The sequence below is a fragment of the Haemaphysalis longicornis genome, unplaced genomic scaffold (genome assembly GCF_048455015.1).
Source record: "Haemaphysalis longicornis isolate Haplotype H1 unplaced genomic scaffold, Haemaphysalis longicornis Haplotype H1 scaffold_1, whole genome shotgun sequence".
NCBI lineage: Eukaryota > Metazoa > Arthropoda > Arachnida > Ixodida > Ixodidae > Haemaphysalis > Haemaphysalis longicornis.
In genome coordinates this window covers 440,906,101-440,930,862 of record NW_027526203.1, presented here as the reverse complement: position 1 = coordinate 440,930,862, position 24,762 = coordinate 440,906,101, and the positions used below count along the sequence as shown (strand labels likewise).

Here is a 24,762-nt window from a genome sequence, read left to right as displayed (position 1 = left end):
TTTTATTCTGCATGTGCCCCGTGTTTACCGCTGGTTTTTATTCCATTGAAACATGTACCAACTAGCCCAGTCCAACGCCTTGGTACCAAAAGAGCTGTAGCCTAGTAGTCAGTTGTACGATTCCTTCGGCGGAACACGTAGAGCCTGGGTTCGTCTTGCAGTCTTCCGATACTGACAAATGTATAAAACTTCTGCAAGCAGTGTTCGCACGCGTTAGCACGCGCAGGAAGCTTGATTGGTTGGGTACCATTAATGACATTTTCGTACCCAAAATAGTTTTTAAACGGCCGTTTTCATAATCGCTAATCCTCCGTGGAGCGTGCACCGGTTATGAGTGTATACAAGGACCGCACTGCGCTTCACGAGAGGGCAGAGGAGCCCCGCACGGGTTAACGAACACGAGCGAACGGCGGCGTCGAAACCGCTGCAAACCGACCACGAAAGGAGAAGGGACGAGTGCAAGCAAGACTTCGATGTCAGCTGGACAGCGGCGATCCCGAAGCAGAGGCGGCACCAAAGGCGCGTGGCCGCCGCAAGCCAAACCAGGCCAAACCGTAATGATTGGGCCTAGATTTTCCGAACTGCTCGCTACGAGTTGCGCTTGGCGGAAGCAGCCTGAGCGGCGGTTGCGCGGAGAAAGGTACCTAGGCGAATCGGGAATATGGAGGAGCGGACAAAGCGATTGCAGCGTGAAGCGCTCGCTCTGTGCACTCGGGGGTCGTCGCAGGGGTGCCGGAGACACCCGACCTCGATCCCGGCGCTCTCCTTCGTCGCGCATGTGGCCAGGAATGCGAAAGATATATAGGGCGACCGGAGCGTGGAATAGGATCGAATCAGGCTGGCCGGGACGAGAGACAGCGCGTTTGCCGCTGGCCTCCGCACCTAATATATGTAGAATTGTCTCTGCGTAGGGCAGAACGCAAGCGCTGAGGACTTCACAAGCGACAGCGACGAGTGCTTACGACAGCCCAAGGATGCTCTTAAAACCGTTCACCAAGTTGAGGGAGCGAAGGAATCGATACCTTTATAGTAACGTCCTCAGTGAATAAACCCTGAACAATGTCAACCACACTACAGTGCCAAAAGCCGCATTCAAAGGGAAGAAGACTTCGCTAAGAAAAGAAAATCAACAAACAACGAAATTAACTATTAAAGCGGCCGAGCTCGGGGTGTATAGAAATCGCTATCTGATTTCACTTCTTCGCACAGCTCACTGCACGTAACGCCCCTCACTTTCCTCAAAGTCATTTGACAACTGCCTCGCTGTGGGAGTTGAGCATAACCACGGTACGACCTATCGCCCCCAAGCGAACATGATCGAGCGCGTAAACGGCAAGGACACCGAGTGCTCACACATGATGTCACAGGGAGCGGGACGCTGCCACGCGAGCCACTGTCGATCATACCAGGGGCTTCACCCCGGTGTTCTTGAATTACAGTAGTGAGATGTCAATGATTAGTAAGCTTGTAATCGGCCAATGGGAGCGAAGCGTCCCCATGGAGAGGACGAGCGTACTCATCCGCGGCCGGCACGCATGTGGCACGCGCGTGCACGCCTTGGTCCACGCACTCTGCGGGCGAGACAAGGAAACATCGCTGCACTGTGATGCGAAGGTCAAGAGTCGGCGCGAGAGTCGGTCAGAAAATGCTCCGACCCGTGTTGCGAGCACGGAACGGCGGGCCTCCCAGAAGATGTGCGGCTGGCAGTTGGCGTCATGGGCCGCAACCAGCGCGTTTGTTCGTCGTTGTTTAAAATGAGGAAAGCGCGGCCTGACCCGACCTCCCTGCTCGGGGCGCTTCACGAAGCTTTCCCTCGCGCTTGCCAGCAGGTGTCGAGCGACCAGACGGGGGACCGCGAAACAACGATACCGCCGTATGACCACGCGCCTGCAGCTGGAGGAAAACTCCGCGCCAGCGCCACCAATCACCGCAGACTGCCTGTCGTCCGAGACGGACATCCCCTTCCGTGGCATCTCAGGTACCGACTGATTTGCTGCGATGGACACGCGACTAACGTTGGGTGTACAAACATTACATAAAAAAAAAAAATTAGCAGTGGCTTAGCTCGGCTATGCCAGGATATACGTGGCGTGAGCTAAGGTTCAGCTGGTTATTCTTGGGTTTTCTGGTTGTCTAGGGTTAGCTGATTATCATACTTACTGCTGCTAAAACGATTTCCAATCCAATCCAATCCAATCGCGGCGGCGGCGGCGGCTGCTCCGGCGCGCCAGCTGTGCGCCGTGAGACATCACTGCTCCTCGCGCATGCGCAGCACGGCTCTCCAGGAGCCACGCGAAACTGCTCACGCTCGGCCAGTGTAGCTCACGCTACAAAAATCCTCGTCTAACTGGCAGTGCTACTACGGATCACATCACCCCCAACGCCTTTTTGAAAGCCGAATGTTAGCGCAAAAGAACGTGAAAAAACATGAAACCGTGAAACAACAGCGGGGTCACGTGAGGGCAAACTAATATGGACTTGGTGCATCCGAGATCGAAGTCGTCCGTGAAAATATTTTGCGATCTTGCCCAACCTTCCAAAAATAATTTAACCATTTTTTTTTGTAAGACGTTTCCAACACAAGTGCACCAGCGGCGCCTTGCAATCTAATCCGTTACCACCGGGAGTAGGCCGAAGCCATTTGGCCACTGTGGCCAGCCTGTCAAAGCAACAATGAAATCTGCTGCATATGAATCATGGCGCCCACTATGTGGGTGCCATGCGCCTGTCGCCGCATTTGCGGCTCAAGCGGTTCCGACGTTTTCCTTCGGCTTCTGGCATCGCCATTTTCGATTACAGCGGCGCCCAAATGACTAGATTGCGCTGCGGCCAACCGAAAGCGCTCTGCAAACGTCGTTGCGACAATTACCGTTGAGGGTCAGTTAGGCAGGACGCCTGCTTCGACTACGACTTGTTTAGGAGCTGCCGCCGAACGATGTTCGCCGACGTGCGCTGCGCGGGCCGTTTGCCTGCCGCCTTTGACGTTCTAATCCATGCGTGTGCCTGCGCCAGCAGCGTTTCTCGATGCAGACTCGGTCTTCCTCTGCGGTCTGCATGTGCCAGCCTCAGCAGCCGCCAGCCCCGCAACTTGGCTTTTTCGGCTGTTCAGCCGTCGACAGACCGCTCGTAAGCTGAGCAAAGCACCCTTCAACCATTCAGTGCATGGGCATGCTAACAAGTTTAGGTACGAGCAATTGGCTCCGGCTCAGCACAGACAAGTCGTAAGCACGCGCGTATACGTGGCGGCTGACGCAGGACCTTTCTGACCCCCAATAAAGCTCACTTAAAGAGGTTCTCGCAACCAGTTGGATGTTAAGAGTTGGCTTCTTGAGAAGCGAGGCACCCTGCTGCCGGTTTGTCGCGGATCAGCACGGCGGCCATCGTCGCGTACAGGACGGTTACCTGCAGGCTATAATACTTCTCTGCGCACGCGGCCTGAATGGTTTTGCTGTACGATGGCGCGACTCCGGCGTCAGGGCGAGCGCAGGGCCCCGTTGGGCCCATTAGCAATTCAAGGCGTTCTCACCTCGGCGCGCCTGCAGAGAACCGATGAGACGAGAAGAGGAGCGATGAGGCCGCCTCATCGCGCACCGGACCACCGGCACTGCGCTCCGGACATTATACAGGCGACGGCAAACGGGTTTGTAGGCGTCAGCGTATACGCGATTTGCGCTGCCACCACCGAGGGGCCGCGAGAACAGTGGTCGCCACGGTGCGCATTACGCAACACGCTCACGAAAATGGCGGCGAAGAGCGAGATCAAAGGTGTCTCCTTCGTTGTCATATCTAAAATTACGAGGTTAGCGACTGAATTCGGTCGGGGGAAACGCTCTCCCGCCGTCTTTCATGATGCTGTTTCGTAGGGTGCATCGTGAACCATACTTTGACGCTAGATTTCCCCATCGCGCTCCTCGCAGCCTCGTGCTCGGATTCCACTTGTTATCGGCGCCCCTTAGCAACTGCACCATGTTTCCTTCGCATCACCAGTCCACTACCCTTTTACAACTTGAGACACCTACCTACGAAGGCAACAGCTGAAGTTTTTGTTGCTTGTTGTTGATGCTCTCTGGGTAGATGGAAGTTTCTTTCAAGGTGCTTGATGAGACCCAAGTCTCTGCCTTATCAATCGACACTGGAAGTGCGCCTTCTTTTCGAGTGGCAGAGGTGTGCCGCTCATCATTTCTCGATTCTCGAATGCACACCAGCGCATTAATTATTCGCAGAACTTCTACTCGTGACTTGGATTGTGACTGGCTATTGTCCTAGTGGATACATTCCTCTAACTGTTCCAGTATTCAATCATTTCTGATGAATATACTTTCTAAAGTTTAACCACAGAACATTAATTTCTATTCCTTCATTTACTTGAACTTGCCATTAAACGCTTCCTTTACACAGATAATAAATCACTTCCTGCTAGCTACGTACCAATTCACAAATGGCGGCGATTCAAAAAAAGTGTAAGACTAATTTCTCGCTGTAACTTCAACACCATTATGTATGAACTAAAGCTATGAGGACACATAAGATTCTTATGATGTGTAAATGCGACAACATTACCTGTCGCTGAGTCTGTCGCTAAGTTCAGTGTTGCGGAGAGCGCGAGCTAGGTGATCGCTCGCAGGACAGCGCCCAACTCGCGCACAGCGCCATGTTCAAATTGTATTCAAACTACGCGCCTTAAACAAGCTTGGTCTATCTAGTGAATCGCCCGTGATGCAGCGCCAACGGAGCCACATGACGTGTTGCAGCCAATGGGAACTTACACGTGTCATTTTCCAGTTATGGGTTCGTGATGATGGCGGGGTTTTCGCCCAGTAAGCCAAGCAACGCTCCACATTAAAAAAAAGAGTAAATACTCGCTATAACGAAAGCGCTTTTAATTTCTTTCAAGTTCCCGCTTTACTCGAAGTTTTTGACGGTCCCCACTGCAGGGGATGGAGAGAAAATCACCCCCGCTTTAAACGAAGCACCGCTTATGCCGAAGTCAGTTTCCTGCCCTTAGGACTTCATTATCACTGTACGTCGCGAACGATCACGAGGAAAATGTTTCTCACCACAGTCAAAACAGCGCAAATATTCGCACTTTTCAAAGCAGTGCCTAATAAGTTAATAGGTTACAGCTACAATTAGTGTCACTTTAAGAGTGCATCTCGGCTCCTCGGATGTGATTAACTCGGAGAATAACAGTGACAGCATTGTGCGAGACAAGTGTAAAAAAAAAATGTAAATGTGCGCGCAGTCATTGACATAAAACTGTCGTCTCGCGATAATAAGACGAAACACGTCACGTGGCTTTACTTGGGCTAATCAACGATCATTACTTCGACATAACTGCTATGATGTCGCCCTAAAAGTCGAGGTGAGTAACGACGAATATAGTGTTCAAAGTTCAAATTACGGGCTACGAATATAGTTATCCAAAGTTCGACAATATAGACGAACATAGTTATTCGAATTTAGTTATTCGACGAATATAGTTATTCAAAGTTCAAATTACGGGCTACGAGTCGCAACGCGTCGAGAGCTTGAGGTGGACAAATCGGGTGCTGATGCCGCTTTTCTGCTAGCGAGTTAAGTACCTGCGCGAGAGGGTTACGGGAAGTGGGCGTGTAGATAAAAAAAAAATATAGAGAGAAAAACTTGACCAATGCATCTAGGATTAGAAAGTCCAATTCCACTACAGGCAGCGCGAGCGGAGGCGCTCGTCAAGGTCGTCGTCCACCGTGCGCTATTGCGCTCGGACCGATAGCGGCTGTTCGTGCCTGAGCACCCGCTTCGGCGTCCGGAAACTTCATACCGTCGTCTCCTTTTGCAGACAGCCAACACGAACAGTTAGTTACCTCTTCCGCCTCGAGCAGACTGCGACTCCGTAACGTGATAACAGTGGCTCAGTGGTGACTACCGAACGTGTTTTTTCGCCATATGAAGCCACGGCGAGTATTTTAAAAAAGAAAATTTCCACGCCGTGTAACGTACCCTAGAATCTCGATAGTGTCGCTCATGGCACCCCCCCCCCCCCCCCCCCCCTAGAGCAATTTTTTTTCTTTTACTTTGGCGAAATTAGCTTACTTTAAACAGTCTGTTCACACCACTGATGTTTTTAAACGGCTAGCAGATAAAGGGATCGATTCTTTACTTTTGTTGTGTGTGTTGCTGGGGCGTTTTTCCCTTTCCACCTTCACAGTAGCATATCGACGGTTGCGTACGCTGGCAAATCTCCTTCAATAAAGCATTATCTATCTCCCTCCTTGCAGTGACGTGAAAGTGGAGCAGATTTATCATTACTTCGACGAAAATACAAATAAACATGCGCATCGTCGTGTTTTTTGTTGTGAAACTCCACTCCCACCCAGTCTGTCGGATGGCACGGATGTCGAAAAACCAGACAGCGAGCGCGTTCCTCGGCGAGCGGCGCCTAATGCTTCCCGCTCACTTCTGCGCAAGAAATTAACGACGACTACCACCCGCCTCGGGAGACAATGTACGGTGCAGCTCGAAGAGATTTTTTGCGTGCGACACGCACGTAAGGACAACGAAGAAGGCCCGCGGATTTGGGCAGCAGCCGCTCGCGTGCGAAAGAGAGACCGGTCTCGCTGTAACGGATACAGCAGCAGCCGGAGCGGCCCGCAAGTGTCACGCCGGCCGACCTGGATAGCGCGCTCCTCGTAGGGATGGGTGACGAAGGGCACAAACACGGCCGTGGCGCGCGGCCAAGAACAGACAAGGTGGTGGTCCGTGCTTCCCACGCCGGCACAAATGGCGCGCCACTTTCTGTGACTGACAGGTCATCCCCCGTGCCCCGCGGAGAAGCACATTGCGGACCGCTAACAGCGTCTATTGTTGGCCTTGCCAGCAGGTGTCCCTCCGCCTCGCGGGGCGGCCGACCCGTAGCGCGGACACGCCGCCCGGTCCTGATGATGCTCGCGGTGATTGAGCATTGTTCGCCGGACGGCATCGTTCGGCCGCCCGCAGGACCGCGTCGTCGGGCGAAACATGGCCGCCGACGAGGAGTGGATATGCTCGCTTGGAAGCCAGCGGGTGAGGTCAGGAACCCGTTAACTTTCGCCGAGCCAGGACAGAGGAGGGGACACAAGTTTTGCGAGGAGACACTTGGCGCGAGTTGAGTCGAGAAAAGGCCACCCACCTTGCATCCTTCGCACGTGAAGGCACCGAAGTGGTATCCAGCGGCTGGTTCCCCGCACACCTTGCACAGCTGGTTCATCTAGAATGAAAAGGACGAGAAATGGTGAATCTTTTAGACTGTTGAATTTTTGTTATTGCTCCTGCGGCGTGAAAGGAATATGCGCAAACACCAATGCTGTATGGAATATCCCGTGCAAGTATTTCTTTCAACTTAGCGAAGGTCGGGGGGATGTCGTGCGAGGGGTTAAAAAACCCCAAAATTCGCGGTTCTATAAACACAGCCATCTTCTTTTGGGCCTCAAGGAGCGAGCCCGCAATTCGTAAGCAGCAGCCCCCGCGTGGGCTGATAGCGGCACATGAAAGCGGCTGCCCTGACAGACAGGCCGTGTGCCAGGCGTGACTCCGCAGGTCATTGGGAGAAAACAAGAGCGGCGACGCTGGATTTACGGCGCTAACGATACTGATGGATGAGTGGGAGCCTCCGCGAGCATGGTCTCATTAGCGGGCCGCTCTCGAGGCGCCCCGAGATGGACAGGCGGTGTGAAATTGAGCGCTCCGCCTCTTCGCGGCCGCCACAAAAGGTCGCCTCGGCAAATTGATATCAATGCGCCGCCGCCGTCCCGCCCCGTGACTCAGGGCTGCCGCCGCTGCAGCTGAGCCGTCCCTCCTAGCGCCGACAGCCGCGCAAAGGGGCCGCCGCAACTGGCCGTGCCGCAGCGGCCCGTTTGTCAATAGGACCACCGCGCGGCCTTTCTCCCGCAAATAGTGCGCGCGCTGCGCGAGCAGCAAAAATGGATTCACCAAACGGGACTCGCCTTCTCGGCCGTGCACGAGGGTGGTAGTTTACTGTCCGCTTCTTCCGCTAATGGGTCGTTACTCCGCCGATCAGCCCCTTGTGGCCCCTGCCAGTTTTCCTTTCACCCCGACCGTTAGGTTTCGGGGTCACCGGTTCGCAAAGAAGCACCCATTGTGGCCTGGCCGAAGCGATGTGCGTCGTCGATGATTGGCAAACGCGCTGCTCTTCCTCGACATCGCCGCCGACCCGGCTCTGGCACCGTTGCGTCCACGTGCCTTCCGGCGACAACGAAATGCTTACGTCGGCGCGTCAAGAGTGCGCTGAAAACTGTGCTGACCACTTCGACTCGCAGTGTTTTAGCGAGCGGTGAGCGTCATTTCGAGGTCTCCCAGCCAGCGCGCCTCCGTCCGTCTTCACCAACGCTGCTCAACACAGGGAGTCGCCCTGCAACACGCGATTTAGGTTGTGGGCTCGTGTGTTAAGTATTCCGGCTTTCAAACTTATCTAACACCCCCAAAGTTCGGCTGACATGCACAAGGTGGACCATGCTTTTGTTTAATATGCGCTGTGGTAAAGACGAACTCCGTGCGAACGAAGTGAATTCAACAAAAAAGCTCGACCAGCCAGCCGTTTTACAAACCTCTCTCAGCGAAGATTTATACCCTCTCTACCTCTAGCGTCGGATCCCATCCTTATATCCCCCTTACTTTACCCTCCCGCGCAGTTATTCGCCTTCTTGTTCTTCCCTCTTGTTACGAATCAGCTGCTACGTGCCAATTACGAGCCTCCAATTTCATGCCGTGTGCGAATGGGTTTGGCCATTAGCGAGCGTTGGTTCAGCACCTATAAACACGTAAGCACTGAGTGCACTGAGTCAGGGCGTGCTGGGCAGAGCTCGAGAGCTGTTATGCGGTCGGAGTGTTTCGCCGCAACCTTGTTTTTTTTTTTTTTTCTCTTCAACCTCGTCATAGAATAAGCAGTTTTAAGTTCGTCCCTGTCTCCTCATCGTCCAAACGGAGGCTATTCGCACGCTAACAGCTCGCCAGTCACGCTACCACGACCAGGGTCGTCACGGAGGGCTGGTCGCAATCAGCGATGGTGCAACTATAGGCTATGAGGTGTATACAGTCGTAGGGGGCTACGGGTCCGATTGAGAACACTTGGTGTCCTTTAGCGCACGCCGTAGTCTGAAACACGTAAGCAGTCGCCTAGTTCGCGTCCAAAATATAGGCCATGAACCGCTGCGGCCGGGATCGAACCCGCGACCTCATACATGAGGTCGCTCCGTGCTGTTTCTCCATTCTGTTGGAAAGAACGCTGCATTCTGTTACACGAGACAGGCGGTAAACCTACTTCATCACTTGTCCTGCCCAACCGTGCTGCTTTCTCTGGTAGCTATAATTCATGACACCTGTCACATTTCTTCCGTAGTTCTCTGGGCTCATTTAAGTTTCCTTAAAAAAAGGCTTGAGGCAACGGCGAGGTCCGCTGGGTATACAATAAAGGAGTTGCTTCAGAGTTACAAGAGCAATTTATAAAATTTTGTACAGGCGCGGTTGCAACTGTGTGTGGAAATAAAGCCCGTGAGAGACCTGCGCTCTGCTCCCGCCAGCGTCCGTGCACAGGATTGCGCAAGTCCAGCACTGAACTGCAGCGCTGTAGCCCAAAAGTCGCGTGCAAGATGTTTTCAGCCGTTGTGTCATAAACGGCCGTGCCTACCGCGTCCTGGGAACCCGTTGCTGCGGTGCACACAGCTGCAATCCGGGGCTTTTGCGACTTCACACTCTTTCTCCATATAAGCTTGACGAAAAGGGAAAAAAAAAAAAAAAAAAATTGAGGGCCTAACCTTGGATGTTGGCATTGGGTGCCTACTTCAACTATGTACGAATGTGTGAACACAACACAGGACGTATGTGTTCATGGGCTAGAGCATGAATGCTGTGGGAACAAAAATGTCATTCTTCTGATAACCTGAAATGATGCAGTTCATAAGTGACGCTGCCTCAAAGTCGGGTTGAGCAATCTCCTAGAAGCTATCACCAGGGGTGGAAGCGGGCTTCAGCCTTTCGGAGCAGCTCAGGGGCTCGAATGGAGAAGCTTCCGGGCACTAAAGACAAATACAGAAGAACCTCGTTGATACATTATAGAAAAAAAAAAAAAAAACACAAGGGGAAAACGTACTATCCGGGAACAAACGCACTATGAGGGCATTTTTAGTGTGCACAATTGAGACCGCAGTAACCGGGAAATCGTATGAACCGGGAGCGTATCAACGGGGTTCTACTATATTGGTGCAGTGCAAGACTGTTTGGGAGCAGATTTCTAGAGTTCAATACCATATATTTGCAAGTTTTCATTTCTGGTACCCCCCCTCCCCCTCCCCCAACCCCCAACCCAAGAAAACTGAACATTTGATCAATGCCGAACCGGCTTTTCCAATGAGTTGGGAAATATATGTTCACATAATTAAAACATAACAGCTGAAAAAACAATAACTAACTGAAAACTGCATATAATCGATGTTTTGAATAGCTACATTTGACTAGATTTCCGACAAATGAAAAATAAATGTTCGTGAATTTCGGGGGTAAACAGTGAACTCGATTAGCACAGGACAGGAGCGGCTAGAGGTCAATGGGAGAGGCCTCCGTCCTGCACTGGACATGATCAGGCTTATTATTATGATGATGATGATGATATTAGAATAGAAACAACCCAGAAAAGTCCAAATATAGGCAAAATGGTCCCCTTTGCACCTAAGCGGTTAAGTTTCACTTCATTCTACACCAAACAACATTTTAGACAAATAAAAAAAAGTGAAACTAAGAGTGAAATTAGGAGAAAAAAATATTTGACGCGTTGCATAACTGCTCCTAACTACATTCCAGAGAAATTAAAAGTAAATGCCGATGTTCCCAAGACACAAGTGATAAAATACCCTAACGTAATACCCGTTCCATTAAACAAGTAATGCATGCTTCTATCTATGTAAACAATACCGTGCAATTGCGCCGGGCTTATCCAGAGAACTCACGTACCAGTGTTAATAAATGTTTTACAGCAAAGCTGAATACCTCTACCCCCCAACGGTTTCATCTCCGTGGGCAAAAAAGGCCAAGGACTAAGACGCCAAGCGCATGCGTCAGTCTAATCAGGCGTACATCAGAGCTCAGCATTTGTTTGAGGAAACCACAAAACAAAAAACAAGCATCGAAATCGCATTATGGATCATAAGGCACCTGTGAACAATGCCCCCATCCCCCCCGCCCATGTGTTCTTGGTAAAGATTATGGCTGCGTTCCAATTCGCGGACAGCTTGGTAGACAGCCTACGAAGCAGTCTAACTAGACGTCTAAAGGAATAAAATTGGAACGGCGCCGCGGTCGCAAACGCAACACCAACGCAGACGACAGCGTCGTAGCAGACATGTTGAGCTGCGCAAGCCGCTAGTTTCGTAACTAATACTACCGTTATTACACACATTATGTGATTTAAAAATTAAATAAATTCATCTGCATCACTAGTAAATTATACTAAATATTTCAATAAAAGAACAAGTGCTTTTGTTTCAACATTAATAAGCAAGAAGGTGGCGCTGGCGTCACTTATTAGTCTAGACAGCAAGGTAGCCTGCATCGTTGCTGACTTCGATGCTGTCTCCTCGAAGCAGTCTTCGTCGACTGCTTCGTTCGAATTGGAACAGGGCTTAACATGGCGGACTGTCCGCGAAGACGGCGACGAAGCTGTCTAAACGATAAATTGGAACGCACCCTATGTTTGCAGATTTGCAGATTATCTTTCAAGGCTAGGCAGGACTACTGTCACTAAATAGGGCAGTTCTGCCCAAGACGCCGAGCGCATGCGTCAGGCTAGGCAGGACCCAGCATTTGCCGCCAGAGGAGCCGAGCGTAGTGTCAGTAGGTAAGGTATTAAGTACCGCAGCTGAAGCGCGCTAGTCAGCAACGGCGGCCATTTTGTCGTTCATCAGTGTTGCGAGATTGCCGCGTCTACGGCGTCACCGTTAACTTCGACCGGGTCGTTTGTTAGGAACACTACCCAAGATGCAGCAAAACGGCATCTTTGGACACACTCCTGCTGCTGCTGCTGCTGCTGAGAGAGAGAGAGAGAGAGAGAGAGAGAGAGAGAGAGAGAGAGAGAGAGAGAGAGAGAGAGAGAGAGAGAGAGAGCTTTATTGAAACCGATTTTACGACGTCTTCTCCTGGCGTCGTCGAAATGCTGTTACACGCGTTATCTTTGATTCGGCTAAAAGGCATAAACAACAGTATGGCGGCGCCCAAGAACCGTAGAGGTGTAAACAAATGTCACGTAATGCATAGAGTTTCTTAGTACGTAATGCGAACCCACCAATGATCATGGCGGCGGCGGCACGGAACAACAGGAAAGAGTTCCGATATTCTGTACCCTTATCTAGTGACACTAGCCGAGCGCTTTTCTATTATCTATTACCGAGCTGTACCTTATCTAGTGACTTCCCGTACGGACGTAGGGAGGATGAGGGGGGCGTACGAGCGCTTCCCCCTACCTTCCCACCCTGAAAAACTGAGTGCGTGGCAAGACACACCAACCGAGCCGGTTACTTGCAGTCAGCTGATAGCGTAACAGAATCTGCCCTCGCTTGTGCCAGCTCGGCGCCTGTTACCTCATCCCGTCGAAACGGCACGGCGGCGCCTAACCTTTACAACGGCAAGAGCACTTGCGATAAGATAGAGCGGCGAGGGTTCGACTGAACCATAAACCAATTTTATTTTTTGCATTTGACAATAAGCGAAAAGATTGCAGCCATCATGACTGCAACCACTGGTGGCGACGCATGCATCACGGCACAGCACGCTGTGCAGTGAAGCTGCATTTAGGGGCGACGTTTGCGCGTCTCCCGCCCCCAAGGTTGACTCCCACGTCCCGTAAACCCGCGCAGCCGTGGGAGAGTAGGAAATTGTAGCGAGTAACTGTGAGCGTTAGCCCTTTAGAGAGTGCGCAGCAGCTCTCCACGCCGTGAACGCCAGCGCAACGAGTCTGCACTGCCCCCTGCACAATGCCACTGGCATTGCCTGACATTTTACGGCTCCGCTTGGGAGCACTTTTGGCGCAATACTGCCTTTCGGAGAAGGGTGGCGCAGCGCTTCCACCCCTATATCAGATACAGGCCAGCCGATGAAGCAGCGAACCGTCGATGCATGCAGCCTGTAACGAAATTTTCTATTTTGTTTTGCTGTTCGACTTTTGTTCCAAGCTGAGGATTTCCTCGCCTCGTAGCTTTCCAGAAGTGCACTGCTGACCAGGATTGTGCCCTGGGCGTGGCCATTTTGGGTAATCGGAGCTATAGCGTGCTGGAGAGGCAGTTTCTCGGGGCGCTTAGCTCGGTGCAGGCCCGTGGTTCGACCTGGTCCATTGAACAAAGCAGCAGAAAACTGTCCACTGAAATGACTCGGGGGAACAGCTGCAGCCGGGCCACGTAAGCCGAACGCACTTGATAACAAAGCTCAGAGCACACGGGATTTGTTCGCGATGAGCTGTACCTCAATAAGTGGACTTTCCTTGCCGAATGGCTACTTGATGATCATTGCAAGTGCGATATTTATATAAGCGAACTCGACTGTACGAGCGGTTTCGGCAGACCCAAACCCAGAAAGAGAAGTCAGATAACAGGTTGAAGTGCTGACTGCTTCAAACAGCCTTCCTTTTCTTTCTAAAAATGAAAGTTTCACCACAGTTACACCAATTGCTATCTATGCGGCAATCTCTAGTACCTTTGGAGTGTCTCGAAAACAGGCACACGCACGAGCAAAAGAATTGCGGCAAAGATTGTAGAATGTGGGGGCAGAGAGCTAGATGGACTAGCAATACATCGGCGATAGATAGATTCACAAGACAAGAAATATTCGCGGCTAGGAGATGAATAAGGCTAATCGTAAGCAAACTGACACAACGGCGGTTAGACTTCGCCTTTTGATATAACGTTCATGTCAAAATGATGCGGTCACTAATGGTCCCAGGTGAATGTCGACCTCGACCACAGTTTAAAAAAAAAAAAAAAAAAAAACAGCGCGCTCGCGCCGCACACACACACGCACACATTTACGCAATGAAGCCTTGGGATGCTACGTGAATACTTAGCTTACTACGAAATAGGAATAAAATCACGGGAAGAAGTGAAAATTCAATGACTGTTCAGCAATGTTATTTTGTGACTTTTGCTAACAAACAAGAGAGATAAACAATAGCATACGGAAATCCGTTCTAGAAAACGGGCTCGGACCCTTGATATCTACCTCGCTGAACCTCAAATTGCGGCTGACGCAAATTCTTCAACGTGTTTAGATTTGATTTTATTCCCCCTCTTACTCATTGTTTCAACCTACTTTTCTCCCCTTTTATTTTTTTTTCGCCACGCTATGTTTACCTCCATCTGAAGTAGCAACCCCGCCGTTCGTGGAGCTGGCCTCTTCACTGTCTATTATGCCTCTCTCGCTCTCTCTCCCCCGTCACTGAACCGGCAAATCGCGAGCGCTGTCATCAACCCGTGAGGTTGAGGTCTTCATTACGACGGCGCAATCTAGCGTCACTGCTCCCCTCTGGACGCTGCCGATGAGATGCCGTCCTGCAGTAGACAGCAACCGGCCGATGCTCCCATCTTTTGCGCGTCACTTGGCGCGCCATATCCGATGTCGCCGAAAGGACCCAGCGCGACGAATTCCTTGCCCCGAGTTACAGCAGTCGCGTAACTGTTGCCATAACGGCCGAGCAGAAGCCGTATCGTCCCATTATCCCCAAGTTCCGCCAAACACTGCCAGGCGTGAAGAAAAAGAGAAACAAACTGCGGCGGACACCCGGAGGGAGACGGTGGCGGCACGTGACGGCGAGTGTGAACAGCCGCGTGACGCCAGCGGGGGAAGCGGGCCACAGTTCCAGGCGCGCCTTTTCCTCCACGGATGGCGTGCGTCCTTGGGAGGCGCGGACAAGACGTTCCGCGAAGCGGCCCCCTCGTGCTCGGACAATCTGCCACTACTCGTCGGAGATGCACACTTTCGCCGCCGCGTAATGGCGCCCACAGAGGGAGAGAGTGAGCCCGGTGGAGCATTGATGATCACGCAACCGTTAGGACGACGCCGGGGCTGCCCCCCTCCCCCCCTCTCGGAGAGGGCGGCCCAGATTTGCCCCGCGCCAGTCCGCGCGCGTTGGCCGCTGGCGACGCAGCCGCGAAGGCTGCGCCGTTATGCGCCACGTTCCGCTCGGTGAACCCCGTCGGCCCACGTAAATACCGGCTCGCTTTGTAACGGCAGTACCCGCGCGGCGGCGCACCTTTTACGGCGCAGAGCCACGAAAACACCGAGATTAGAAAGTGAGACACGACTGCTGAGGTTTCAATGTGAGAGCGGGCCGGACACCGAAGTCGGGGCCGATTCCGTGTAGGCGCCTTGTTGTTGGCTTTCGGGACCACTACCTCAAGTATTACGCAAGACTTCTGGAAAGGCGCTTTGCGTTAGAGAGCAAGGATTTGAAACATTTCTTTGGCGCACACTACGCTTGTTGCCGCGGATCATTTCATTTCGAACTGTTCGTACGCTTATTTACCCATGCAATATCCCTGCTTCAGTCATTCTGGGCTCTCTGAGAGGGTTAATTAGAACTCTTGGGTTCATTTTCCGAGTTAAAGCTCGTATGTGTGTTCAGGAACACATTCTACGTTCCCGATTTTAACGTGAGCCTCAGGATGGAAGCAGGCTTGGACACAAAGCAGGCCGTCTGTAGCATGTTTTTTTCTTCAATTTTTTAATTCTTCAATCCGACAGTTTTCAATGTTAGGCTCGCATGATGGCACATACATACACCACAATCCCAACCGCAGCACAACACGACTGGAAGCCACTGCACTTCGCCAGCGCATACATTACATTTTAAAAAACTTATTCCCTGGTGTTTTTTTATGCGCACTACAGCTTTTCTTCTCTATGAATTATGCTATTGTTTAGGCCTGAATCTTTCGTGCACGTCGTCCATGTATACAAATAAAACAATAAATACTCCCCCAATCCGCTATTCACAGCCCGCTACGGCTCGTATCGTACGCCTGGTATTAGTTCGTAGCGTAAAATCCGAATTGGATTTCGTGAATATTCCAACCGTTCACGAAATAGATCCCTTGTACTCTTACAGACCGCGTGGAGAAGCAAAGGTTAACAAAACGCAAACTAGCAAATTTGTAACCACCTTACGAAAAAAAAAAAGAGAACGATGTGAGAACAATGGACTGGGTTGCGAAACAGTCGCCACCCAGGCGCGTGTACAGAATATGATACAAGGCATGCAAGAGCATGCCCTCCGAAGGAAACCTCGAAGCGAATGTTCTCGTAAAGGTAGAAAGAAACGTCGGCTTGGTTTGGCCACGCTCGCGCGAAAACTTGGGTCGTGCCGCCACGGAGCGTGCCCTCTGTGGTTCTAACTGGGTAGCGGAATGGCCAGATGTGGCGCATCCGCTGGTACTACTCAGATCAATACAGTAAACTGTCACAGCGACCCTCGCGCCACCGTTGGCAATTTACCACGAATAGTTTGAGAGTACAGATAAAAATCATGCACCCCTCCGTCTAACGACGACGACGATGGTTGAACGCCAAGTTTTCTCGTGGCGGATTCTTTGGTTGTCGTCCGAGTCTGGGCTGAGTTTCGACCATGTTGAAAGGGAGCAATCGGATAGACGCCGGGCTTCATAACGTGAGGGACGCAGGTTCGATTTCGGCCACTGAGGCGTCTTTTTTTTTTCTTTCACTTCACCAACGATCATTCATCATCATCGTCGTCAGAGAAGTTGGCTTTCCTGCAGGGCGTTTTCGCGTTACAGACGCCATCAGTGAGAACACTAAAGCTTCGCTTTAATTAAGCGATGCGGGTACTAATCTGCACGTCGCTATGCCAGCAACGGGAACGGAACTTATACTTGAACGTATCAGAGAAACGGAACCCGTAGGAGTCATGGTAGATTTATAGTACAAGACTGTTTGTTTTAGCTTACAAAATATTCTCCCGTAGCTCTTAGCGTTCTCTTATAACAGGATCGATCGAGGGGCGGGGGCACTCAGCGCCGAATTTTTCTCTAGACCCAAAACTCACCACAGGGAGGGCCGGAGCGCGCAGGCAGACGCTGTTGTGGAATACCGCGCCAACTAGTATCCTCAACTACTATAAACGGGTTAATCGCGCCGCAAGATCTCGAACGGCTGCAGTACACGTCACATGTGGCGCAGCCAAACACGAGGTTCCGCAACGCCCAGAATGCGACAAAACACGTTGACCAACCGGCGACCAAGCGCGGTCACGACATTAAGATTCTGTCGGCCCAGAAGGGAAGCTGTGCGGAGAGTTCAGTGCAGCAACGCGCGTTTCCGGCGCTTGGCAGCAGCGGGTGACGCAGTTGGCGCCGTTTTCACTGCTTTCGCGCACAGCACTTTTTCCGCAAGGCAGAAAAGTGATCAAAGGCGCAGCGAAAGAGTCGGTGCCAAGTGTCTCCCGGTCGTGACGCTCGGCAGGGCCGCCCTTGCAAAACTTGGAACGAAATCGGAGCCCCCAACAGAAGACGCTTCGATTAGATCGACTATACGAGCCGCATACGCCGAGGCAGCCGCGGCACGTTTTTAACCACGGCGCACAGGGATTCGACCGAACACCAGGACCCTGTTCACCCGTTTACAGTTTTCCGTTTAGTAGCATCGGTGAATAGGGCATAAACGCAGAGAATACAGCAAAGTCCTCGTTATAACGAAATGGCTTTACTCGAAGTGTTCGAGGGTTCCAGGGCAGTGCATTCAGGGGAAATCACCCACGCTTTTAGCGAAGTATCACATATAACGAAGCCAGTTTTCTGGCTCAGTTAGGCGCGGGAAATTTGTGTAAGGGGAATGGATTTATTGAGACCCTGGCTCGGCCGTTCTTCCATTATACCATCCTCCCATCGTCTCTCTCATCCTGTAACTCGGCGCGTAGTTCGTCCGTTTCTCCGCTGGTTCCATCGCTTTCGGGCGGAGGAGAAAAACAAACAAAAAGCCGTGCGTTGATGTTTTGACGCACGTTAAACAACTCTAGGCTGTCTAACCTTGTCCGTAGCCGCCGTAGTGGAGGGTTTGATTGGTAGAAAGGCACCCACATTTATACCCAATAAAGGTGTCCAATCAATCAAAACCTCCACTACGGCCCAAACTACAGTCCAGTTGTTGCTTCTGTGCGTAAAACGCCCTAGTTAATAGAGCTTTCTGAGCTTGAAGCGGAGAAAAGACACAGTAGTCTTTTCAGAACATCGCCAACGAAGTTCTCGGGAGAGGTGGCTGTCTTCCTTATAAGCGATACTTCGCTAAATGCACTGCACTGGCCCACCGCGGTGGCTCAGTGGCTGAGGCGTTGTGCCGCTGAGCACGAGGACGCGGGTTCGATTCCAGGCCGTGGCGGCCGCTCTTCTGATGGAGGCAAAAAGCAAAAGCGCCCGTGTGTTCTAGATTTCGGCGCACGTTAAAGATCTCCAGGTGGTCAAAATTAACCCGTAGCCCTCCAATACGGCGCGCCTCATCGTCTGCGTTGCGGCGGCGCTAAACCCTACAATCAATCAATCAGCACTGCATGGATACCGGTACCATGAAACACTTAGAGTAAAGCGAAATTTCTGATAAGGCGGTTTCCTTACAACGAAGGTTCCACGTACGTATGAATGGACGTGCGCGATACGCAAGCTCTGACACAACAGGGACCACTCCAATCCTCGCCTGTGGCCGAAATCCGACAAACGAGCGGGTAAACAAGGGAGGAAAGAAGCGGCGCGCCACAGCGTGTTCGTGAACCCAGGTGGAGGAAAGGCGCGAGAGAAAAGCGAATCAACACAAAGGGAACACACGCTGCGCAAGCGGCCCGCAGGAACTTAATCATGCCGCGCAGGTTGCGGCGCATCCTTCGCATCCTGATGGCATCATTAAACTGGCCAACACACGTCGGGGGCAAGAAAAACCGAGACACACACATTCCGAAACGGACGTCGCCTTTGCGGGTGAACGAAAAGCGACACATAACAGTGCATGCGCGCCTTTGCGGTTGTATGTATGAGCGAGCAGCGTTTTTTTTTTTTTTTTGCTCGGAGCACTGCAATGCGCGGGGGCAATTCCAGGTGCGGACGGCTGTGAGTATGGTTCGCGCTTGTTCGCATGAGTATCGGTCAAAATGCTCCGCGAAGTGCTCAATACCCAGGGGGCATGCCGCAATAAATTAACGCTCAGTGGAAGATACAAAACGAGCGCCGTTTCGAAGTTACTGTAACAACTGTGCGGTTACACTTTTGGGAAAAAAAAGGGCGGCTGAAGAAGAAGACCGGCGTTTTATTGCGTCAAGTGCGGCTTGTATACGAACAATTGTTGAAACGGTAAACACAAGCGCTAACTCCTCGACACTCGCGCAGCCAACTTTTCTTAACAGTGCTTGCTACAATACTACTGGGACAAAAGGTAAAGATGAAATACCAAATAGGTCAACAGCAAAGTAAAGGGCCACAACAGCTGGGAAATCAATGTATGCCCTCGGATTACCTAAATTCAGCGCAAGGAAGAATGATAACAGAAAGCCCGATTCCAAATGGTCTTATCTTCCCATGCACAGCAAAGTCACAAAGATTGCTCCTCCATCCGGCCTCGCTTAGTTAAAAAAAAAAAAAAAAAAAAAAACAGGTCGTAAGAGTGCGGCAAGATGAAAAACATTTTCCACCACTACGAATCTGTCCAGAGTGGGGAGGTCCGTTCGGGGGTGCTGCTGCGAGGTGCGGGGAGATCGCAGGAGCACGGCCTAACGGAAAGACTGCGTGCTGCAGGGGCGCACTCACCATTCCTAGAGTCATCCGTGACGCTGTGAGCTGGTCGGAGCGGCGCACTACACACTACTAATCCAGTCCAGCGCGCGCCCAGTGCCTCGCAGCCAGCGGCGGCCCATGCGCACGGCGCACACGCGAGTCGTCCATGGGCGCTTCGGAGGCAGTATCCAGCGTGAGTGGCTCCCCAAGGTGCATGCAGGCGCGCATCGGCCAGCGTGACACACTCGGCGCGTCCGACCCGCACGCCGCCCGAGACTCGTCTGTTGGTAAGCGTCTTCGCAGCGGGCCCGCTTCGGCGGGAAACTGCACGTGCTTCAAGGTCCCGTGACGTCAGTGATTACCTGACTTACGAGGCCCTCCCACTTTCTCCTTGCGTCTTGGCCCCCCCTCGCCCCGCCGCGCGACCCTCTCCCGCGCCTCAATGAAGAGCGCGAGCGGCCACTGAGTGGACCACGCGTGGACGGCTGCCGCCGAGGGGACCAGGTGCCTTCGCCGCCGACGAGGGGGCCGTTGGCCCAAGCACCTGCCCCGCTCGGCGCCGCGACACCGCGTTCCGACGCCCCGCACGCGCTTCCGCGTCGCCTCTCAGCTGCCCTGCGGGGCCAACGGCACAGCATCCAAATTTACGCTCACGTGAGCGCGTTATTCCAGGTTTACACCCGTTACTGCACCGCCAGGCTTCTTTAAGGTTAACACGAGACATCCAGGACGACCTTTCAATGATCTGGTTAGGCACACGGGCGAGGTTACCATATCTAATGTGCCACGTGAAAGGACGGGTCATCCCGGCACAGAAATCGTCAGAACGGCAGGGGATAACGTCCGCCTGTGGCGATGCACGAAAAGTCCACGAAAAGAGGCGCACCTTGATTCACTCCGCGAGCCTTTGGCACCGCAAATCGGCCGAAAGGCCACCGACCAACGACAAGTAGGGAGGGTGTACTTTCGCTAGTAATCGAGCCACCTTGACCAGGCACCTAATCAAGTAGTTTGCATACGCGAAAGGGAACATTGAATCGCGGTAACCTGCCGCAGTCGCGCCGCCGCTACTGGCGTGGCGGGGTTGCCGTTCTTCCAGTGCCCGTCACGAGCTGGCTGCGCGCAAGGTCTTCTCACGGTGACCGCTGTACTACTGCGCCGCCACGCTGGCACACGCTGCGAGGCCACCCGCTCGCGATGCTTGGAGTGAAGTCAAGATCGCTCGTACTTCCACACCGAAGACGAAGTGAGTGAGTGACCTCGAAAGTTAGACTTTTCCTGTTAAACACAAACCTGAAAGAAAAAAAAAACTGGCTAATACTTTTTGAGAAAATTCGCACTGAATATAGCCTATGGGTGGATTAGTTCCGCGGGCCAGCCCTCGCTATACCCGCGCATTCGTGACGGTGGGGTGCGTCCTCCCCGCCCGTCCCGGTCAACACGGCAACTACGGAAAAATCATACGGAGTGCTAAAACTCTCGATTAGCTTGAAAATGGTACGTTTTTTGACCGGAGCGCTGGTGGGTAGAAGCGGAGTGGCGTCGTGCTGCTCCAAAATAGTTGCAGCGCTGCTTCAACGGGTTCACTCACACGGGGATCGCTTCCCGCTTCAGAATACGAGAAAAGAGGCTCGAAACACACTCCGCGTAGTGAGGTCACATTCACAAGGATTTTTGTGGAACGAAATTAGAAAAGCTAAATACGAACGCCATGGAACACCGAAATATTTGAACGACGACCAAAGACGAGAATTTTCATGTTGTTTCTGTAGAAAATGCGGGCGGGGATAGCCTGGCTAAAACTGCCCCGACTGCGATCTCATCTGGTTACGTCACGAGAAGGCTTGGCACAAATCATGGCGCTGCGTCTATCAGCCGACTCTTGTCGCCAGATTAACTTTTAAACACGCCGATCATCGCAGTCTGCGCACTTAAAAGGTCACCTTCCAGCGAATAGGAGGGGCCAAGTTAATATTGGAGGCGTAGAGTGACAAGTTGGGCACAGGTGGAGACGAAGCAAGGCCCGTCTTGTGCGCGCAGCCAAGCCGGCGTGGATGCTGAACGGAGGCGCAGGAGGGACGGTGCGTCCGGTTGCCGAACGAACACACGTGGTTGATGAACGCATGGAGGCAGTTTTTACATGCAATTCGTTCCTTCAGTGATCAGCCACTTCACTGTGGCATTTCCAAGAAAGTGTCTGAAGTGTAAAACATCAGATTGCCATATGTGGAAACATGCGAAGAAATACACGGGGAGGTGACGGCAACAGCCCGGGTTTGGAAATTTGTTTAATGCCGCCATAGACGAGAAAGCTGCGCTTTTTCCCACTCCGATTCTAGCTCGTGTATTTTGGTGAACGGCAGATGATCGACATTCATTTGGCTAAAGTGACGTAGAGAAGAAGTCGTGTGGCAGCGGCATAAGCGAGCATCCCTTAACCGGGGGGATGACGTCACGCGAGCAGCAGGGGCGTGGCGCGCTACATCTGAGGTGCGCAAATGAAAGCGCGGCCTGGAGACGTCGCCGCTGGCGTCAGAAGGGCTGTCGACCCTCGGCTGACAGCCGCCCTTCGGGTCCACCTCCGTCGCAGGTCGCTTCTATAGATCTGCGCGCTGGCCAGGATGCGACATCCGCGGACGCGACTCTCAAGACACGCGGGCCCTTCTTCCTGGTGCAGCGTGCGACAGGGCGAGCGTCGCCCTGATTTGCGGCCCTGACCTCCGCGCGTTGCAATGACGACAACGCCGGGTCCCCCATCGTGCCCCACCCAAAAGGTGGCGTCGATGCGCCCGCAGGCAACAACGACGACGACCACCACCACCATGTCTGCACACTGTCTGAAGACCGGAACCATCGGGGAGAAACCAAGTTCGCGACACAGCCGTACATTCACGCTGTAAACTTTGAAGCGTGAAATTGGCCAGTGAGTTCGTGGAGCGTCTAAAGGAGGAAGGACAAACGCGTGCTTCCACGCCCAATCGTACGACCCTGAGTCCGGTTTACTACAACGCGCCTTCAGAGTCACTCGTGCCAAACTCTTGAACAAGGAAAATAAAAACGCAGATTGATTCGACGGCGTCGTTCTGTTAGCGGTATATACCACAGGCAAGAGTGAATGCAAAATTGGCTCTTAAAATAAACACTCATTAACTGGTGTCATCGTTCTCCTCGCGTGCGATATAAATGCGCTGTAGAAGACATTCATTGGTACGAATATACAGGGCGAATATTTACACTGCTTTGAAAGAGCATGCCCTCGCCACGCATTTTACTTTTCTGGCGTGCATTTACGTGCACTACGAATCCACATTTTAAATGCTCAATGACAAAAGATAAAAACGAAACTAGCGCGTGAGAGTACATCGCATCGGTTCTTATGCGGAAACGTTCGTGCTCGAGTAGTAAAAGATCATTCTAAGGGTCTCTCCTGGGGTTGCACAGCGGATGCGAAGCAAATGAAGTAAACCGTGGTTACAAGAAAACCTTCGGGACATTAAGCTGACTTCGTTATAAGCGATAGTTCGTTAAAAGCGGAAAGTTTGTTCTCAGCGCGCTGCAGTTGGCACCATGAATCACTTCAAAAAACCGGTTTTGTAACAACGGGGGTTTACTGCATCTACTAAATCGTGTAACGATTCCGTACCTAATGGTTAGCCTCTATTGACAAGCCGAGTCGGAACGATAGACTAGTACGCGTTGATTTCCACGAGTTTCAAGTTACTCCGAGGCGCTCCACTGTCACCAATGGCTTTGCGGCTGATGCGGACTGCATCACTATTATGATTTTATATCCCCATTAAACGTCAACTGGACAGATATTACCGGATCTAGGCGACCAAAGCCACCTGAACACAGTTATTTTCGCCGTTCGAGCCCACGGCGCGAGCCTGTCTATACAGTAAACCTTCGTCATAAGGAATACCGCTTTATTCGAATTCTCGCTTAATTTGAAGTTTGTTTATGGCCAGCTGCCCAGCGAATAGGAAGCAAATCATACCTTTTTTAGCGAAATGCCGCTTATAACAGTCAGTTTCTTGTCCTGACGGCTTCGTTATAACGAGAATTTACTGTACATGCCTCTCGTTCATACACACCGTCATGGCAGAAGTGTGATCTTGAGCTGAAATCGGCTTCGAAAATGCGCCGAAAAAATAAACCTGTCGGGGTTCCTCAGAGATATGGTCGGCATATACGAACTCGTTATACGCTGACACGTCGAGCGTTGCTTCTTCATCGCCCGAGAGTCCGGTTTTCGTTCAAATGAGGGACAAGCTCGTCTTTTTCGCTAGCTGACCCGGAGAGGGCCGGCGCGGGCGTCGGGTCGCCCCGGAGGAGACCTTGCCCCCGGTGCGGATCTCGCGGCCGTGCGCTACAGGCTCGCGGCTTGTAAAACCACTCCGACAGCAGCAAGGGAAGCGGCGGGAGGAGATTAGGGTCGATTCTTCTCGCATCAGAGACGCTCCGGCGGGAGGCCGAAACAATGGAGCCGCTCGGTGATCTGCACACCGAGCCGTCGGCGGGCCCAGTTCTCGGGATGCGGCGAATGCAATCTGTCACAGTAATGCGCGCGCGCCCCTATGCTAACAGCATTACGCCTGGTCGAGCGCCAAGATGTCACAGCGCGCAATGTTTATGATCGGACGATGACAGTCGGGAGAACGCTTCCTGGGCAGCGTGACGAAGCACGCTCGGAAAGGGGGCCAGCCAGCCGCTCGAACGGATCCGGCGGGCCGTGGCTTGCGCAAATGAGCGACACCGGCGCGGTTTCTAGGCCGCACGGCCGGAAGGAGGCGCTGGTGACAGCAGCGCCCAGCTGCTGCTGCTGGTCTCTTCGGCGCCTCTTCGCGCGCACCCCGCAGGACGAACCAGGCGGTGCGAGAGAAGAAAACGGGCGCAACGATCATTTCGCAACTTTCCCCCTCGTTCGCGTCTGGTGCAAGCTGCAGGCTCCAAGACATGTCGAGGTGGCTTGCACGTACGCCGC

The 24,762-nt window shown here is 52.4% G+C and overlaps 1 protein-coding gene across 2 annotated transcripts in view; it reads right to left on the bottom strand.

Moving 5' to 3' along the window:
* LOC144155837 (uncharacterized) overlaps positions 1-24,762 on the bottom strand; it is a 148,097-nt gene that overhangs the window by 49,243 nt on the left and 74,092 nt on the right. The window contains exons 1-2 of one of the 2 annotated variants that reach the window (XM_077687515.1): positions 19,812-20,146; positions 7,148-7,225 (exon numbers count right to left, since the gene is read on the bottom strand). In XM_077687515.1, coding sequence (XP_077543641.1) covers positions 7,148-7,225; positions 19,812-19,826 — 93 coding nt within the window. In that variant the 5' untranslated portion in view covers positions 19,827-20,146. Of the gene's footprint in view, positions 1-7,147; positions 7,226-19,811; positions 20,147-24,762 lie in introns of those variants that run through there. The other variant, XM_077687514.1, reaches the window with a different exon arrangement.